At 42.9% G+C, this 16,728-nt stretch overlaps 1 protein-coding gene across 1 annotated transcript; it reads right to left on the bottom strand.

Annotated features, from left to right (window-relative positions):
* Positions 1 to 606: 606 nt before the first annotated feature.
* On the bottom strand, positions 607 to 15,016 carry Coq10b (coenzyme Q10B). Its single transcript, XM_090354541.1, has 5 exons — positions 14,813 to 15,016; positions 11,014 to 11,163; positions 8,643 to 8,835; positions 4,736 to 4,837; positions 607 to 1,125 (listed from the first exon to the last, which is right to left on the bottom strand). The coding sequence occupies exons 1-5, from the start codon at positions 14,926 to 14,928 to the stop codon at positions 958 to 960; spliced, it is 729 nt and encodes a 242-aa protein (XP_090210667.1). The 5' UTR covers positions 14,929 to 15,016; the 3' UTR covers positions 607 to 957.
* Positions 15,017 to 16,728: the final 1,712 nt, after the last annotated feature.

Here is a 16,728-nt window from a genome sequence, read left to right as displayed (position 1 = left end):
TTCGACTCCTTGGTACCACATACATAGAAAAAAGCCGGAAGTGGTGCTGAGGCTCAAGTGGTAGAGCTCTAGCCTTGAGAAAGTCCAAGGACAGTGCTCAGGCCCTGAGCTCAAGCCCAGGACTGGCAAAAAAAAAAAAAAAAAGAAACTGACTAACTACTAAACCTAATACTACTACTATACTAAGAACAATTTAAGAAAACAAAAGCTGGGCAAGCTGGTGGTTCACCCCTGTAATCCTAACTACTCAAGAGGCTGAGATCTGAGGATCGTGGTTCAAAGCTAGCACAGGCACGAAAGTCTGTAAGGCTCATATCTCCAATTAGCCACCAGAAAAACAGAAGTGGCACTGTGGCTCAAGAGGTAGAGCACTATCAGTAAGCTGAAGAGCTAAAGGACAGCACCCAAGACCAGAGTTCAAGCCCATAACTGACAAAACAAAACAAAACCAAAAAAAGAAAACACACACACACAAAAAAGGAACCTTCATGAACAGTTAAATCAAAGACTTAACTTTAAATATCTGATTTCTGAATGTTCTGAGCCATACAATAGGCCCCACAAAAATAAGTTACAAATACTATGAATTTAATAACTTAAACATGATATGGTTAATATAACATATATTGTATGAGTATCTCTATCTCAGTTAAGGTAATACAAGGTTTAAATTCAGCTTCAGTTTCTGCTCAGAAGAGTGATGTCACTGTTCTAGCAACAGTGATGACATCCTATTATAAATGTAGAACCTACAAATGTACATATTAGTTTGAATTGCACTTGATTGGAGAAATAAGTACAAGAGGGTCCACGTTCTATGTACAAGTTTTCAATGGAACAGGTTTATAAGCACAGATGGCTTTTAAATACGTCTTCTGATTTCTGCAAACAAATCATGAAAGCACTTCCTAAAAATTGACAAAGTGGATAGTAGGTGACAATGGTTCTTTCTTCCTTTTATGTATGATGAACTTCATGAAACATTAATTCTCGAGGTATGTTTGTTTCTGGACCATACAGCTTACGTGCTCTTCTTTCAAAGGCAGCTACCATTTGTTTGACAACTTCATCAAAAAACAATGTGGCAAGCTGGGAGTGTAGAAGTGAGCGGAATTCAAAAGAAATCTGTAAGAAAATATTTTTTAAAAAATTGGAAAGACTTTTCTTTTGTTACATTTTCATTTAGGACAGCATTTACACTGCAAAGCAGGAACCCTTAGCTGTGTGGCCATAGCACCCACCACAAGGAGAATAGTCTTTACCACAGCACAAAAGCTCTCTCGCATACACGCATACACACACATACACACATACACACACACACACACACACACACACACACACACACACACACACACACACACGGCTCTACTAACCTCATTTCACAGAGCCTGGAGAAGACTAGAAAAACTTTGCTAAAAATCACATTTATAATTTTTTCTTCCATTTTAAATTCCCTCCTACCTTACAAAGGAAAGTAAGGAAAGGAAAGAAGACTATTTTCATAGCTGTTGCTCCTAAGAGAAGTTGAGGCAGCTGAAGTTGTCTGTGTGAGTGCACAAGAGTGCCTTATCTCACAAAGCAACAGAGTAAGTAGGTGGTTAATGCCAAAAAAAAAAAAAAAAGTAGCCAGTAGCCGGGTGCGGTGGGCTTATACCTGTAATCCTAGCTACTCAAGAGGCTGAGATCTGAGGATAGAGGTTCAAATCCAGCCAGGCATAAACGTCCATGAGATTCTTATCTCTAATTAACCACCAGAAAAAGGGAAATGGGAACTGTGGCTCAAGTGCTAGAGTGCTAGCCTTGTGACAGCAGCTAGGCCCAGAGTTCAAGCCCCATAAACTGACGCACACACACACACACAAAAAATAACCAGTGTAGGTTGGTGGCCAGTGGCTCATGCGTATAATCTAGCTGTTCAGGAGGCTGACTCCTGAGGGTTGTAGTTTGAAGCCAACTTGTGCAGGAAAGTTCATGAGACTCTTATCTCTAAAAAACCACTGAAAATCCTGAAGTGGACTATGGTTCAAGAGGTAGAAAACTAGCCTTGATGACAAAAGCTCAAGGGCAGTGCCCAAGCCCTGAATTCAAGCCTTAGGACCAGCAGGCACTCGAGTGCACATGCACACATAAAATAACTGGTGGCTTAGTACTTATACTCTAAGGGCTAAATACCTTTTTCAAAAAAAAAATTTTTTTTTTTTTTTGGCCAGTCCTGGGACTTGAACTCAGGGCCTAGGCTCCGTCCCCAAGCCTCTCTGTGTTTAAGGCTAGCCCTCTACCACTTAAGCCACAGCACCACTTCTGACTTTTTCTCTTTATGTGGTACTGAGAAAAACTCAGGCTTCATGCATGCTTTGTAAACACTCTATTATTAAGCCATATTTCCAGCCCCCTAAATTTTAAAATGTTTTACTTTGCTCACGCCTATAATCCTAGCTATTCAAGAGGCTGAGATCTGAAGATCTCGGTTCAAAGCCAGCCTGGGCACTACTATGTTGGTGAGACTCTTATCTCCAATTAATCACCAGAAAATTGGAAGTGGTGCTGTGGCTCAAGGGGTAGGGCAGTATCCTTGAGCTGAAGAGCTCCGGGAAAACACTCAGGCCCAGAGTTCAATTGCCATGACCCACAAGTTTTACTTTTTTTTTTTTTTTTGCCAGTTCTAGGGCTTGAATTCAGGGCCCAAACAACTGTCCTTGGGCTTTCTCAAGGCCAGAGATCTACCTCTTGAGCCACAGCACCACTTCCAGCTTTTTCTATATATGTGGTACTAAGGAATCAAATCCAGATCTTCATGCATGTGAGGCAAGCACTCTACTACTAGGTCAAACTCATAGCCCTAACTTTAAATCTTTTCTCCAGTATTATTATATTTATTTTTATTTTATTGTCAGGGTGATGTATAGAGGGGTTATAGTTATATTCATAAGGTAGTAAGTACATTACTTCTTGAACATGGTTACCCCTTCCTATTACTATTATTATTTGAATAATAAAAAAAAATTGCTCTTTCCTTTCTATGGTACTTCTTCCGCCTCCTTTTGTTTTTTTTTCTTTTTTGCCTGGGCTTGAGCTCAGGGCCTGAGCACTGTCCTTGGACTTTCTCAAGGCTAGAGCTCTACCACTTGAGCCTCAGCACCACTTCTGGCTTTTTTTGTATGTATGTGGTACCAAGGAATCGAACCCGGGCCTTCATGCATGGTAGGCAAGCACTTTAACCACTAGGCCAAACTCCTGGCTCCTACTTTCTTTCTTCTTCTTCCTCTTCCTCTCTTCTTCCTCTTCTTCCTCCTCTTCCTCCTCCACCTCCACCTCTACCTTGCCCCCCCTTCTTTTTTTGGGTTAGCTTTGGGCTTGAACTCAGGGCCTAAGCACTGTCCATGAGGTCTTCAGCTCAAGGCTAGCACTCTACCACTTGAGCCACAGTGCCACTTCCTGTTTACTAGTGGTTAACTGGAGATAAGAGTCCCATGGACTTCTGTGCCCTGGCTGGTTTTGAACAGGGATCCTCAGAATCCAGCCTCCTAGGCACCAGGCTCCTAAGCTTCTTTTGCTTAAGGCTAGTGCTCTACCGCTTGTGCCACAGAGCCACTCCCTTGGCTTTTTTCTGTTTACGTGGTACAAAGGAACAGAACCCAGAGATTTAAGTGTGTTCGGCAAGTACTCTACCACTCAAGCACATTCCCAGCCCTAGCATACAATTTGATCCGTCCAATCTCCACCTCTTGGGAAGTTGAAATTTAAGGAGTGAGCCACTGTCCCAAGCTTTTTTCTTTTTTGGTGCTGGTACTGGTTCTTCAATTTAAGGCCTCTTGATCTAACTTGGCTTTTCTATTCAAAACCTACACTCTACCTCTAAAGCCATACCTCTATCTCAATTTTTTTTTTTATCGTGAACTGGAGATAAGAGTCTCTTGGCTTTGTCAGGATTGCCTTCAAACCTCAATTCTCAGACTGCATCCTCAGTGAATACCTAGAATTACAGATATGAGTCACCAGCCCCTGGTGTCTTTATTTTGTTTATGCTAACTGTACTGGGTTTATTTTATACTAAGGATAGAATTCAGGACCTCACACAAACGTCGTGAGATACTCCATAAATGTTTGTAAATAGTATTGAGCTGGTAGAAAAATTATGGCATATATTTATTTTATTTTTGGTATTGTCGAGGACCAACCCAGGGCCTCATGCATGTTAGACAAGTATCTATCACTGAATCTACACCCCAGTAATTAAAATCTATGGACTTACAAAAAGTAGGAAAGAGAAGCCAGGCACAGTGGCTCAAACCTGTAATCCTAGCTATTCAGGAAGCTGAGATCTGAGGATCAAGGTTCAAAGCCAGCCCAGGCACAAAAGGACCTGAGACTCTTACCTCCAATTAACCTCTAGAAAATAGGAAATGGGGCTTGTCTCAAGGGTAGGGTAGTAGCCTTGAGCTGAAGAGCTCAAGGACAATGCCCAGGTCCAGGGATCGGGTTGGTAGCCTTGAGCTGAAGAGCTCAGTGACAGTGCCTAGGCCAAGTTCAAGCCCCAGGACCCATAAAAAAAAACAAAAGTAAAATAAAGCTATGGTTGTAGCTCATATGGTTGAGTACCTATCTAGGAGGTGTGAGGCCATGCGCTCAAATCTGAGTATTGTTCCCCCCCACCCCGCAAAAAAAGGATTATTACTTCTTAACAATTTCACTTTAGATGTGAAACAAATCAAGGACTTTATGAGAGACTTACTGAAAAATCCAAGGTACAAGTTCGTGGATAGCCAGGAATCCCTGGGCTAAAACGCCAAATACTCTCTAGATGATTGAAAAGTTTCCCATCAGTACATGATGCCTAGAACAAAATTTAAAAATGACAGTTAAGTATCTTTGTCATTATCAAGAATCTGCCAGGACAGGCTAATTTCTCCAAAACGAAATTGTTATTTTTATAGGTTAAGCCATGAAGCTATTTAATAACTTGGTACTAGAAAGCAATCTCCTACTAACATAAGTCATTTCTCTTCTGGAATCCTCAGGCTGCCAGTTATTCTTTTTCAAGTTACTCAGATTTCTCTGCTCAAGCAGCACAAGGAGTGACTTTAGGGAACTTCACTTCTAGTTCTGCTAGTTACAAATGGCCCTAAACAAGTTAAACTCCTGTGTCATAACTCCTTAAGCTGCAAACTATTTCTCATACTGGCACTATGAAATGATAGCTGAAATGCTTCTAACTTTTCTGTTATATATCCTAGAACAACTGGTAATTCTCTACCACCAATATTTTTCTTGTTAACCACTAATAGTCTAGTCTTACCTTCACTCTTCTCCCAATTTCTTTACCCAGTTTTCTTGGGCCTGATCCTTGGCCCTGACCCATTTTATTCTGATAGCTGCAGTGCATGTCTATTTCTTGAAAAAATTCTCTTTTGGTGCCAGTCCTGGGACTTGCATGCAAGGGCTATACACTGAGCTTCTTTTGCTCAAAGCTGGCACTCTACCACTTGAGCCACGACACCACTTCTGGCTTTTTCTGTGGTACTGAGGAATCGAACCCAGGGCTTCATGCATGCTACTAAACACTCTACCAATAAGATATATTCCCATCCCAAACAGAAAGAATATTAAGTGAGGCCAGGTGCTAGTGGCTCACACCTGTAATCCTAGCTACTCAGGAGGCTGAGATCTGAGGATTGCAGTTCAAAGCCTACCTGGGCACTAAAAAAGTCTGCGAGACTCTTATCTCCAATTAATCACCAGAAAACCAGAAGTGGTGCTGTGGCTCAAGGGATAAGATGGTAGCCTTGAGTTAAAGAGCTCAGGGACCAACACCCAGGCCTACAGTTCAAATCCCACGACTGACAAAAAAAAAAAAGAAAGAAAACAAGGGTGGAGGGGCCCTTCTTGAATACTTGTTTGTTAAACATGACATTTGAAATATGATGTAAAAATCAGTGTTAATAAAATCTTTCAATAAAAAGGTGTGTGGGGGGGAACCAGGAATGTGGCCTACTGGTAGAGTGCTTGCCTAGCATGCACAAAGCCCTGGGTTCCATTCCTTGGTACCAGATACACAGAAAAAAAAAAGAGGGGATGGGAATTTTGCCTACTGGTAGAGTGCTTGCCTGGCATGCACAAAGACCTGGGTTCAATTCCTCAGTACAACATACATAGAAAAGCTGGAAGTGGTGCTGTGGCTCAAGTGGTAGAGCTCTAGCCTTGAGGAAAGGCCAAGGACAGTGCTCAGCTCCTGAGTCCAAGCCCCAGGACTGGCAAAAAAAAAAGAGAGGCTGAGATCTGAGTAGCAGTTCAAAACCACCCCAGGCAGAAAAGTCCCTGTGAGACTCCTAACTCCAATTAACCACTCAAAAACTGGAAGAGGTGGCCGGGAGTTTGGCCTAGTGGTAGAGTGCTTCCCTAGCATGCACGAAGACCTGGGTTCGATTCCTTGGTACCACATACTTAGAAAAAGCCGGAAGTGGTGCTGAAGCTCAAGTGGTAGAGCTCTAGCCTTGAGAAAAATCCAAGGACAGTGCTCAGGCCTGAGCTTAAGCCCAGGACTGGCAAAAAAAAAACCTGGAAGAGGGGAAGAGGTGCTGTGGCTCAAGTGGTAGAATACTAATCTTGAGTACAAAGAGGTTCAGGGATAGCACCCAGGCCCTGAGTTCAAACCCCACGACTGACAACAACAACAAAAATAATATTAAATGAAAACGCTTAGGGGCTGGGAGTTTGGCCTAGTGGTAGAGTGCTTGCCTAGCATGCACAAAGGCCCGGGTTCGATTCCTTGGTACCACATAAAAAAAATGAAAAAGCTTATTATACTGGAAAGTTATGTAGTTAGGACATACAATGTAAATTTACAAGAGATTGCTTTTCTTTATTTCATGCTGGTACTTACTGGGGCTTAAACTCAGGGTCTGGACCTTGTCCTTAGCTTTTTTTTTGTTTGTTTTTTGTTTTTTTGCCAGTCCTGGGCTTGAGCTCAGGGCCTGAACACTGGCCTTGGACTTTCTCAAGGCTAGAGCTCTACCACTTGAGCCTCAGCACCACTTCCGGCTTTTTTCTATGTATGTGGTACCGAGGAATCGAACCCGGGTCTTCATGCATGCTAGACAAGCACTTTAACCACTAGGCCAAACTCCCGGCCCCTGTCCTTAGCTTTTTGTTCAAAGTTGGTGCTCTCCCATTTGAGCCATGGCTCTACCTCCTAAAAATATATCTTAGAGATAGAGTCTCATGCCTAGGCTGGCTTTAAACCAAGATCAACAGAACCCAAGCCTCCTGAGTAGGTAGGATTATACACATGAGCCACCAGCACCCGGCTCACAGTCATTTCTGACCAACATCATGATCCTTGGAGCCTCAGCCTCCTGAGTAGTCAGGATTATACCTAGCACCCAGCTTCTGACATTACACTCTTTTTTACTTAGCTTTTTCACCTAAGACTAGTGCTCTGTCACTTGAGTCATACCACCTCCACTTTTGGCTTTTTGCTAATTGGACCTAAGCATTTCTTCCTGACCAGGTTGGCTTGAACCAGGCTTCTTATATCTCCACCTCCTTAGCTATTACAGGCGTGAGGCACTAGCATCCTGTCAAACACTGTAGACTTGATGGATTTTACACCACCAAGTATAAACCACCTTCAGTTACCAACTTTTGCCTTAGCTTTGGCCAATTACAAAATACCACTACCACCATTAAATCCTGTGGGCATAAAACACAAGTTTGCTTTTATAGTCTGATCAGACTAGACACTGATCAAGTGTGAATTCGGGTCACAATTGTAATTCTAGCTTCAGGAAGCTGAGCTTTGGAGGATAACAGTTTAAGGCCAGCCTAGGCAGAAATTTTGCTAGATTCCATCTCCAAAAAACCAGCAAAAGGTGAAGCAAGAAGCCTGGTTCAAGTGATAAGAGTGCCAGTAAAGGAAATGCAAGGTTCTTAGTCCAAACCCCAGTACTGTAAATAACCAAAAAAAAAAAAAAAAAGTTCGGAACACCATAAAATAGGAATTCAAAAAATACTGTTCATGGAACTGAGCTTTCCTTTTTTATGTGTAAAGTGTGTGTGTGTGTGTGTGCGCGCGCGTGTACATGCGTGAACACATGCATGTGCACATGTGCATGTATGCATGTGCTAATAGTGAGGCTTGAACTCAAGAGCCTTGTGCTCTTGCTAGTCTTACTTTGCTCAGACTGGATACTTTACTACTTAAGCCATGTTTCCACTTCCCTTTTTTGGTGGTTAATTGGAAATAAGTCTCAAAGGTTTTTTTTTTTTTTTTTTTTTTTTTTTTTTTTTTTTTTTTTTTGCCAGTCCTGGGCTTGAGCTCAGGGCCTGAGTAGTGTCCTTGGACTTTCTCAAGGCTAGAGCTCTACCACATGAGCCTCAGCACCACTTCTGGCTTTTTTTCTATGTATGTGGTACCGAGAAATTGAACCCGGGTCTTCATGCATCCTAGGCAAGCACTTTACCACTAGGCCAAACTCCCCGCCCCAGGTTTTTATGCCCAGGCTGTCTTCAAACCTCAATCCTCACTGATCACTAGTGCCCAGCCTCCTATTACTTTAGAAAAATATTTTTAAATTTTTTACACGTTATTTAATCCATTTGATATAATTACAATTTGGGGAATATTTAACAAAAACTCTTACCTTCACCAAATGTGGTTTTACCAAGGTCACTATAGATGTATATCGTTCCAACACAGGAGGAAAACCAATTTCTAATTGTGTTTTACAATATCCAGATCTCTTTGATATGATATCTGATTTTTTACACCAAGGAACAAAATGCTTATAATCCTCCATTCCTGATACTACATCATACATTTCCTGCATTGAATACCTTTAAAAAAAGAGATAAGTGGTTTTAATAGCTAGTTCTGAGATAAGCATTTTATTATTTTTTCCATATAAAAAGGTGAATTTATTGGGGAAGTAGATGATGAACTGACCGGCCAGGGACACAGTGCAGACTCGGGAGCTGACTTTAATTGATATGAATATTCATAAATCACTTGATAAACTTGCCAAATCATATCTAAGTAAACTTCAAAGAAATTCTAGCCACACAGATGGCTAAGACACAGAGGCTCAGAATTTGAAGTCAGCCTGGGTAGAAGAGCTAGCTAAACTCTATCTCCAACAAATATCAGGGCTAGAATTGTGGCTGCAGTGGTACATTGCCAGACTAGTGGGTACAAAGCCCTGAAAGTTCAAACGCCAGTACCATCAAAGAGGAAAAAAATGATGTTGTTTATGATCAGGGCACGCATGCAGAGAGAATGAGCCAAATTTACTGAATGCCAGGTAATATGGGATGATATGAATCAATACTCAGAAGAATCAATAATTCAGTAAAGTAGCCTATTGTTAAATAAATTAAAATGAACATCTCCCTTATACTAACTAAAACTAGCCAGAAAAATGATAGTGCAGAAAGGCAAAATACCTAGAAATAAATTCAACAACAATTTAGGGTTTGAGCTAACAAAAGCACAATAAAATTCCACGGACCTATATAAAAGACCATTTAAATAATGGCAGTCAGCCTTAGAATGATTCATCATATAATTACATAGTAATTTAAATAATCACAATCTAAGTTCCAAGTGGACATTGTTAGGACTATTTAAACCTTCATACACACACAGGAGATTTTTTTTTTGTCAGCCAGGAGGTTTGAACTCATGGCCTAGTCCCATGAGCCCCTGAGGTTCTTTTGCTCAAGGATAGGACTATATCACCTTTAGCCACAGATCCACTTCCAGTTTTCTGGTGGTTAATTGAAGAAATCAAGGGGTTTCCTGCCCTGACTAGCTAAGAACCCCAGTCCTCAGAAATCAGCCTCCTGAATTGTTAGGATTACAAGTGTGAGCCACCAGTGCTTGGCTTTACATTAATTAATTAATTTATTTATTTATTTATTTACTGTGGGTCATGGGGCTTGAACTCTGGGCCTGGGCACTGTCCCTGAGCTCTTCAGCTCAAGGCTACCAACCCTACCCCTGGGCCTGGGCATTATCCCAGAGCTCTTCAGTTCAAGGTTATCACCCTACCCTTTTCTGTTTTCTAGAGGTTAACTGGAGATAAGAGTCTCAGGTCTTTTTGTGCCAGGCGTGATTACAGGCGTGAGCCACCGTGCCATACTTCATGTATATTTTAAGTAATTGATTTACAATCACAAAAAAAACAATGAAGGGAGTTTGACCTAGTGGTAGAGTGCTTGCCTACCATGCTCAAAGACCTGGGTTCAATTCCTTGGTACCACCCATAGAAAAAGCCGGAAGTGGCTCAAGCATCAGGGCTCTAGCCTTGAGAAAGCCCATGAACAGTGTTCAAGCCCTGGGTTCAAGGCCAGGACTGGCAAAAAAAAAAATTCAAAGTTGGCCGGGAGCATGGCCTACTGGAAGAGTGCTTGCCTAGCATGCATGAAGCTCTGGGTTCGATTTCTCCATACCACATACACAGAAAAAGCCGGAAGTGGCACTGTGGCTCAAGTGGCAGAACACTAGCCTTGAGCAAAATGTTCAAGGACAGTGCCTAAGCCCTGAGTTCAAGCCCCAGGACTGGCAAAACAATGAACAAAAATGTAAGTCATAAGTATGTATATATATCAAAGTTAAAAACCCATTCTATACAGATACTATATAATTAAGACTCATTCAATTAGTTTTTTGTTTTTTGTTGGTTGTGGTACTTGAACCCTGGGCCCAGGCATTGTCCCTACCACCCTACCCCTTGAGCCACAGCGCCACTTCCAGTTTTTGAGTGGTTAATTGGAGATAAAGAATCTCTCTTGGACTTTAATGCCTGGGCTGGCTTTGATCCTTGATCCTCAGATCTCAGCTTCCTGAGTAGTTAGGATTAGAGGCATGAGCCACCATGCCTGGCTCAGTAAGTATTTATGAAACAGTAAGAAGAGGTCAACTAGAAAAAAAGAAAAAGTAAAGTTTAGTTTGTAAGATAATTCAAGAGAAAGCCACAATACTCTAAAGAAAATTATGAATAATCTTTTACAAACCCTATAATTCTTCTTTCTGAGTATTCTTTTCTTTTGTTTACTAAAGGTCCAGTGATTTTGAAGAAAGTTCTTGCACATAACTCTTTGGACAAAGTGGAAGCATGTACTGGAAGAGTTCTGTTCATCAGTATACCACAGGAAGCTAAGTATCTAAAAGACAAAAACGACTGGATTTACAGTAACAGTGGAGTTTAAGAAGACTCTGAAATTATAGAGATTATAGAAAACTATCCTAGCTAATAAAATTAAATTAACCAACAAATTAAAAAAAATCCTTATCATATCTAGGGCTGGATGTATGGCCTTAATAGGAGAATACTTACCCAGCAAGTGTAATCTCCTGATTCAAACTCTGGTACTATCAAACAACACACACATACACACACACACACAATTTTATTAGCAATTTCCTATATGTGCACATATGTCATTTATAGGCATATATATACATACATTCATATATATATACACTAAATAATAAATATAATTAACAAGCATTGGTAAAACTATCACATTTTAGAACTATCATATTTGTACTTAAAAAGTATTGAAAGCACAAATGCCTAAATACTGTCTCTGGGCTTCTCCTGCTCAAAGCTAACATTCTACCACTTCAGTCATGGCACCACTTCTGGCTTTTTTGAGCTTCACTGGAAGTTTTCTGCCTGGGCTGGCTTCAAGCAACCCTCAGATCTCAGCCTTGTGAGTAGCTAGGATTGTAGATGTGAGCCACAGGCACCTGGCTTCCCTAAGCTCTTCAGCTCTACCACTTTGAGTCACATCACTACTTCCAGTTTTCTGGAAAGTCTCATAGACTTTCTTGCCTAGGCTGGCTTTGAACTACAATCCTCAGTCTCCTGAGAGCCAGAAAATATCCAGCAGAAAGCTGACTTTTAGTCATGTGTTACAACATACTTTTGCCATAAGCTTGCTAGAATATTCCTCAACTATTTTTCAATTCATCAGTTATATCCAAGTTGTTTTTCCAGTGGGATTCAAAGTGGCTCCTTGATCCTTCATTTCTTCAATGAGACTTGAAATTACGTCTTGCTTTCAGATAAGGTATCTGATGGAATTAGATCTGTTACTTTCTTCTGTGCTTTCATATTTCTATTTCAACATATCTATGTGTACATATACATATATATCATAGCAGGTACAACCTTAGAGGTACTTCTAAGGATAGATGTCTGCCATAATCTTATCCATCCAAATTTTTTTTTGTGGGTCATGTGGCTTGAACTCAGCCTGGGCACTGATCCTGCGCTCTTCAGCTCAAGGCTACCACCCTACTCCTAGGCCTGGGCATTGCCCCTGAGCTCTTCAGCTCAAGGCTACCTACCACCCTACCCTTGAGCCACACCCCACTTCTCCTTTTCTAGAGGTTAATTGGAGATAAGAGTCTTAGATCCTTTTGTGCCCATGCTAGCTTTGAACCTTGATTCTCAGATCTCAGACTCCTGAGTAGCTAGGATTACTGGCATGAGCCACTATGCCCAGCTCCACCCAAGTATTTTAGCTGTTCCCTAATAATATTGCATCAATTTTTATATACTATATTCCCTCATTAGTTGACATACTCTCTGAGCTCCAATTCTGTATTAGACTGCTAGTCACTAAGGATATAATGGTGACTAAAATAAACATGAGCCTAAGGAAGATTATATTCTAGTTGAAGATCTATGAAAAGTGTGCTGGTGTGCTGGGAATGGGACTTAGTGGTAGAATGCTTGCCTAGTATGTATGAAGCCCTGGGTTTGATTCCTTGCTACCACATAAACAAAAATTGACAAAAGTGGGCTGTGGCTCAAGCAGTAGAGTACTAGCTTTGAGCAAAAGAATCTCAGTGCCCAGGCCCAGAGTTCAAGTCCCAGAACTGGCAAAAAAAAAAAAAAAAGTGGGGCTGAGGGGAGGGAGGGATCTGACTACTGCAGTTTGAAGCCAGCCCAATTAACCACCATAAAACCACAAGTGGAGCTGTGGCTCAAAGCAGCAGAGTGCTAGCTTTGAGCAGAGGGACAGTACCCAGGCCCTGAGTTCAAGTCCCAAGACAGACCAAAAACAAACAACAACAAAAAAAACCCTACAAAATAAAATCAGGACCTCTCTTGGCTAGATTGATGATGACAACTAAATTGAAGATGGGCAGGTAGAATGTATATGAGCTACTTGAGAGGCTTGTAGATTAAGAGTCTGAAGTGGCAACATAGCCAAACCCAAGGAAAAAAGAAGAAAAACTAAATTGGATATATAAAATGACTAATCATCCACCTCTCCTATGAAACATTCTTTAGGTCTTTAGTGGTTTTAATGCTTTACTTTAGTGCTCCATAGATACCTTGTTACCTAGTATTGGAGGTTAATAATGTGACATATACTGTATATAGTTATTAACAATTTTCTGATAATTATCTAAAAAAGCAGCTTATTTTTTTTTGATCGGTGGTGGGATTTGAACTCTGGGCCTGGGTGCTTTCTCTTTTCAGCTCAAGGCTACTGCCCTACCCCTTGAGCCACAGCGCCACTTTCAGTTTTGTGGTGGTTAATTGGAGATGGGAATCTCAAAGCCTTTAGTATCCTGCTGGCTTTGAACTGCCGTCCTCAGCTCTCAGCTTCCTGAGTAGCTAGGATTACAGACACAAGCCCCAAGCACCAGTTACTTCGTGTGGGTGTGGCATTAGGGCTTGAACGCCGGGCCTAGGCACTATCCCTCAGATATTTTTGCTCAAGGCTGATTGATGCTCAACCACTCGACCCACATCCCCATTTTTTGTTTTTTTCCCAGGTTAATTGAAGATAAAGAGTTTCTGCCCTGGTTGGCTTCAAACTATGCTCCATGTTAGCCTCCAGAGTAGTTTAGGATTATTACAGGTGTGTGTCACCACCGCCCAGCTACTAATGCTTTTCGTAACAGGAAACTACGGAAATTATTCATCATCTCTTCCCCTTCATCTCCACCCTTTCTCCCCCAAAGGAAGCAAACAGGAAAAATCGAAGGCAAAGCAGGGATCAAGGTGACAGGATGTCTAAATGACAGTAGAGTGAAAAACACAATACAGGTCGTCTTGATTGGCTACGTTTCGCAAACACCCGAAGTCCAAGCCAAAGAAGTGTACCCCCCCCCAAAAAAATAAATAAATAAAAGTGAAGGCCCCTCGGACCCCCCCGCCCCGCCCCCACCCCCGGCGCTCAGAACAACAGGTGGCTGGATGCCAGCGCACACTCCAGCCCCCGGCGTCCGGCGATGGTAGGTGGCAGACGGGAGAGGCCAAGCGCCTGGACGGGCGCTGCAGAAAGGAGAGGCTGCAGTGTGTTTTGTTTTGTTTTTCGGTGTCGGGACGTGGGACTTGAACTCTGGGCTCTACCCACAGCGCCACTTCCGGGTTTCTGGGGTTCATGGGAGGAAAAAGTCTCCTGGATTTCCTGCTGGGCGGGCTTTGAACCGCGATCCGCCGGACTCAGCTGCCTGAGTGCTGGGGTCACAGGCCTGACCCACCGGCGCCCGGCTTCTTCTTTTTTTTTTTTTTTCTAATCAGCTGCTCCCTAATGTCGCGGGTGACGATTCTCCAGCTCTCGCGAGGGCAGAGACCGCGAATACAGACCGACGGCACAGACGGTCTGCGGGACACCGGCCTGGCTCGCCAAATGCCAAACCCGAGACCCGTTTCCCCGGGTGCGTCCCGGTCCGAACATGGGCTCGGGCTGGGCTTCCCCTCACCACAAGTCCTTCCCCGCCCCCCCCCCCCGGGGGAGCCCGAGCGGGCAGCGACTCCCGTCGGGTGTCCAGGTTGTTTATTACCTGCCGTTCCGCGCAGATCCCTGCGCCGGGGCGCTGGCCGCTGTCGCCGACTTCGGAGGGCATCTCGAGAATACCTTTGTCAGGGTTCTCTGACCGGTTCGAGCTGCCATGTTCATCTTTCCAAAGCCGGTTGTCCCGCCGGGACCAGGCCCCCGGCGCCGCCCTCAGCCTGGCCCGGCTAGCCGGCTTGGGCGTCTCCCAGCCAATAGGCGGGCCGGGTCAGCTGCCAGACACGCCCCCGGGCCCCTACCTGCCTGCGTCAAACCCACGCACGCGCCCACCGCGGTACGCCCCAGCGTGTTCCTGACGGCCAATCAAGGGACGCGCCGGGTCTCCAGGACACACCCCCTGGCCCCCGCCACTCGCACTTGCACTTACGTAACACGTTGACCGTGCGTCCCACCTCTTGCGCAACTCTCTTCCGGATTGGCCTGCATCCTTGGTTTTCCAGCGAGCTGCGGCGGATTGACCGTCCCTGGCACGTCCCTGGCACGTCCCTGCCCCTGCCCCTGCACAAACCTTGGATCTGGCTAATTATGTAACTGGCTCGTGAGTGCCAACCTGGACGTATGTTATGGATTCTGGCTGCCAAGACCTGCACCGTTCTTGCTCGTTGTTACAGTATCTGCTGTGCTTACCCCAGGGTTGTTGCTAGGGCCACATGAGGTCTTGCTGTAAGGATAGGCTGTTAACTGGAGTTCCCTACATGAAGTGTTGATGTATGAACTTCCCTTATTCCACACAAGGGATGGACTTATTTCAGGAATGAGTGCGCATTACTTTTCCCATTTATTCCCAGCTCCTTATTTAACCTACAAAAGACCATCGTTTACTGAAAAGTGAGGATAGTAGTAGCACTAGCTATTTAGTATCGTTTTGAGGTATTATTAAATTAGATCCAACTATTTGGGGAGAACCTATTAAGTACTGGAGAAGTGAACAAAAGTCCAGTCATAGAGCTGATACTCTAATGGGGGAAGATATGTAGTAGTAAGCTTAGCTAACTAGTGGCAAGCTTAGCTACCAAAATCTGTTTTTTTTTTTTAAATTAAGGAATCAACATTGATGTTTACATCATATTTCAAATGTCATGTTTAATAAACAAGTATTCAAGAAGGGAATCTATATACAATCACTGGCACATAGATTATAGAACATAATTAAAATTAAGCTGACGGTTTGTATTTCATAGATACAAATCAGTATATGTAATAAAACACGTCTGTAGAGTATATAGCCCATCATAGATTTTTATGTCTATGTAGTTATGTTTATATCTCCAAGATGGTGTCCATAACTTTGTGTACCCAAATATTGAGTCATTGCCATTGTACTGTTTGGATCCAATAACCACATATCAAGGAGACTTATGCCTTTTGTCCCTTTGGTCTTGACTTATCTCATTCAACATGATTCATCCTAATTTCATCCACTTCCCAGCGAATACCATTATTTTCTAGGTTTTTGTAAAAATACTTAACCTGCTGGACCACCTGTGTGTGCTTATAACCACCTGAATGTGGTTCCATCCTTGTGGCTATTATTACTTTTGTTTGCTAGCCCTAGGGCTTGAACTCAGGGCCTGAGTGCTGTCCTTGGTAGAGCTTGAGCCACAACCCCATTTCCAGCTCTTTGTATGTATGTGGTACCAAGACATCAAAACTGGTCTTTGTGCATGCTAGGTAAGCACTCTACTCCTGGCCCCTCCTGTGGTTATTGACTGTGGGCATCATAAAGTGACATCACACAATGATGAACATCTGTGTGTAGTTATGATCACTTATGTTTACATACTTTTATTTAGTTTGTTTGTCATGGGGCTTTAGCTCCAGGACTGGGCGTTGTCCCTGAGCTCTTCAGGTCAAGGCTACCGCCACAGCATCAATTCTCGTTTTCTGGTGGTTATTTGGAGAGGA

This window comes from Megascapheus bottae, chromosome 21, assembly GCF_031878675.1.
Source record: "Megascapheus bottae isolate mThoBot1 chromosome 21, mThoBot2.hap1, whole genome shotgun sequence".
NCBI lineage: Eukaryota > Metazoa > Chordata > Mammalia > Rodentia > Geomyidae > Megascapheus > Megascapheus bottae.
Note: the sequence above shows the minus strand (reverse complement) of the source record. Positions and strands in the feature narration are given on the sequence as shown.